Here is a 2,738-nt window from a genome sequence, read left to right as displayed (position 1 = left end):
AGAGAGGGGGGCGAGAGAGAGGGGGCGAGAGAGAGGGGGCGAGAGAGAGGGGGCGAGAGAGAGGGGGCGAGAGAGAGGGGTCGAGGGAGAGTGGGGTCGAGGGAGAGTGGGGTCGAGGGAGAGGGGGGGTCGAGGGAGGGGGGGGGTCGAGGAGGGTGGGGGGTCGAGGGAGAGGGGGGTCGAGGGAGGGTGGGGGGTCGAGGGAGAGGGGGGGGTCGAGGAAGAGGGGTCGAGGGAGAGAGAGAGATCCAGAGATCGATCCAGAGATCGAGGTGGGGGGGGGAAGAGAGAGAGGGGGGGTCGAGAGAGAGGGGGGGGTCGAGAGAGAGGGGGGTCGAGAGAGAGGGGGGGTCGAGAGAGAGGGGGGGGTCGAGGGAGAGGGGGGGGTCGAGGGAGAGGGGGGGGTCGAGGGAGAGGGGGGGGTCGAGGAAGAGAGGGGTCGAGGGAGAGAGAGAGAGATCCAGAGATCGATCCAGAGATCGAGGTGGGGGGGGGAAGAGAGAGAGGGGGGGTCGAGAGAGAGGGGGGGTCGAGAGAGAGGGGGGGGTCGAGAGAGAGGGGGTCGAGGGAGAGAGGGGTCGAGGGAGAGAGGGAGATCCAGAGATCAATCCAGAGATAGGGGGGTCGAGAGAGAGGGGGGGGTCGAGAGAGAGAGGGGGGGTCGAGAGAGGTGGGGGTCGAGAGAGAGAGAGAGAGAGAGAGAGAGAGAGAGAGAGAGAGAGAGAGAGAGAGGGGTCGAGAGAGAGAGAGGGGTCGAGGGAGAGAGGATTCGAGGGAGAGAGGGTTCGAGGAGAGAGGGAGATCCAGAGATCGAGACAGAGAGGGGTTCGAGAGAGAGGGGGGGTGAGAGAAGGTGGGGGGCCGAGAGAAGGTGGGGGGTCGAGAGAAGGTGGGGGGTCGAGAGAGGTGGGGGGTCGAGAGAGGGTGGGGGGTCGAGAGAGGGTGGGGGGTCGAGAGAGAGTGGGGTCGAGAGAGAGAGTGGGGTCGAGAGAGAGAGTGGGGTCGAGAGAGAGAGTGGGGTCGAGAGAGAGGGGGGGGTCGAGAGAGTGGGGGGGGTCGAGAGAGGGGGGGGGTCGAGAGAGTGGGGGGGGGTCGAGAGAGTGGGGGGGGTCGAGGGAGAGAGGGAGATCCAGAGATAGGGGGTCTAGAGAGAGGGGGGGGTCGAGAGAGAGAGAGAGAGAGAGAGAGAGAGAGAGAGAGGGGTCGAGAGAGAGAGAGGGGTCGAGGGAGAGAGGATTCGAGGGAGAGAGGGTTCGAGGGAGAGAGGGAGATCCAGAGATCGAGACAGAGAGGGGGGTCGAGAGAGAGGGGGGGTTGAGAGAAGGTGGGGGGCCGAGAGAAGGTGGGGGGCCGAGAGAAGGTGGGGGGTCGAGAGAAGGTGGGGGGTCGAGAGAAGGTGGGGGGTCGAGAGAGAGGGGGGGTCGAGAGAGAGGGGGGGTCGAGAGAGAGGGGGGTCGAGAGAGAGGGGGGGTCGAGAGAGAGGGGGGAGAGAGGGCGAGAGAGGGGGGGGGAAGAGAGAGGGGGTGGAGAGAGAGGGGGGAGAGAGGGCGAGAGAGGGGGGGGGAAGAGAGAGGGGGTGGAGAGAGAGGGGGGGAGAGAGAGTGGGGGGGAGAGAGGGAAAGAGAGAGGGGGGAGAGAGAGAGAGAGAGAGAGAGAGAGAGAGAGAGAGAGGAGGGGGGAGAGAGAGAGAGAGAGGGTGGGGTCGAGAGAGAGAGAGAGAGAGAGAGAGAGAGAGAGAGAGAGCGGGGTCGAGGGGGGGGTCGAGAGAGGGGGGGGTCGAGAGAGGGGGGTCGAGAGAGGGGGGGGTCGAGAGAGGGGGGGGTCGAGAGAGGGGGGGATCGAGAGGGGGGGATCGAGAGGGGGGGGATCGAGAGGGGGGGGTCGAGAGAGGGGGGGGGTCGAGAGAGGGGGGGGGTCGAGAGGGGGGGGGGTCGAGAGGGGGGGGGTCGAGAGGGGGGGGGTCGAGAGGGGGGGGTCGAGAGAGGGGGGGGGTCGAGAGAGGGGGGGTCGAGAGAGGGGGGGGTGGAGAGAGGGGGGTGGAGAGAGAGGGGGGTGGAGAGAGAGGGGGGTGGGCGAGAGAGGGGGGTGGAGAGAGAGGGGGGTGGAGAGAGAGGGGGGAGAGAGAGGCGGGGAGAGAGAGAGGCGGGGAGAGAGAGAGGCGGGGAGTGAGAGAGGCGGGGAGAGAGAGAGGGGTCGAGAGAGAGAGAGGGGTCGAGAGAGAGAGAGAGGTCGAGAGAGAGTGGGGTCGAGAGAGAGTGGGGTCGAGAGAGAGGGGGGAGAGAGAGACGGGGGGAGAGAGAGACGGGGGGAGAGAGAGACGGGGGGAGAGAGAGACGGGGGAGAGAGAGACGGGGGGAGAGAGAGACGGGGGGAGAGAGGGAGAGAGAGAGAGGGGGGGAGAGAGGGGGGAGAGAGGGGGGGAGAGAGGGGGGGAGAGAGGGGGGGAGAGAGGGGGGGAGAGGGGGGAGAGGGAAAGAGAGAGGGGGAGAGAGAGAGAGAGAGAGAGAGAGGGGGGAGAGAGAGAGAGAGAGAGAGGGGGGGAGAGAGAGAGAGAGGGGGGGAGAGAAAGAGAGAGAGGGGGGGAGAGAGAGAGAGTGGGGTCGAGAGAGAGTGGGGTCGAGAGAGAGAGGGGTCGAGAGAGAAAGAGGGGTCGAGAGAGAAAGAGGGGGTCGAGAGAGAGAGAGGGGTCGAGAGAGAGAGAGAGGGGGGGGTCGAGAGAGAGGGGGTCGAGAGAGAGG

General features: G+C 67.0%; 1 protein-coding gene across 1 annotated transcript in view; it reads left to right on the top strand.

The window, feature by feature from the left end:
- Positions 1–1,707: 1,707 nt before the first annotated feature.
- Positions 1,708–2,738, top strand: part of LOC132207174 (octapeptide-repeat protein T2-like) — a gene marked incomplete at its 5' end in the record, with an annotated part of 10,034 nt that continues 9,003 nt past the window's right edge. The window contains 3 exons of the mRNA XM_059642381.1: positions 1,708–1,747; positions 2,203–2,244; positions 2,471–2,594. Of these exons, the coding sequence (XP_059498364.1) occupies positions 1,708–1,747; positions 2,203–2,244; positions 2,471–2,594 (206 nt within the window). The remainder of the gene's footprint in view (positions 1,748–2,202; positions 2,245–2,470; positions 2,595–2,738) is intronic.

The sequence above is a fragment of the Stegostoma tigrinum genome, chromosome 2 (genome assembly GCF_030684315.1).
Source record: "Stegostoma tigrinum isolate sSteTig4 chromosome 2, sSteTig4.hap1, whole genome shotgun sequence".
Classification (NCBI taxonomy): domain Eukaryota; kingdom Metazoa; phylum Chordata; class Chondrichthyes; order Orectolobiformes; family Stegostomatidae; genus Stegostoma; species Stegostoma tigrinum.
The sequence above is the reverse complement of the archived record's forward strand: the minus strand, read 5'-3'. Positions and strand labels throughout refer to the sequence as shown.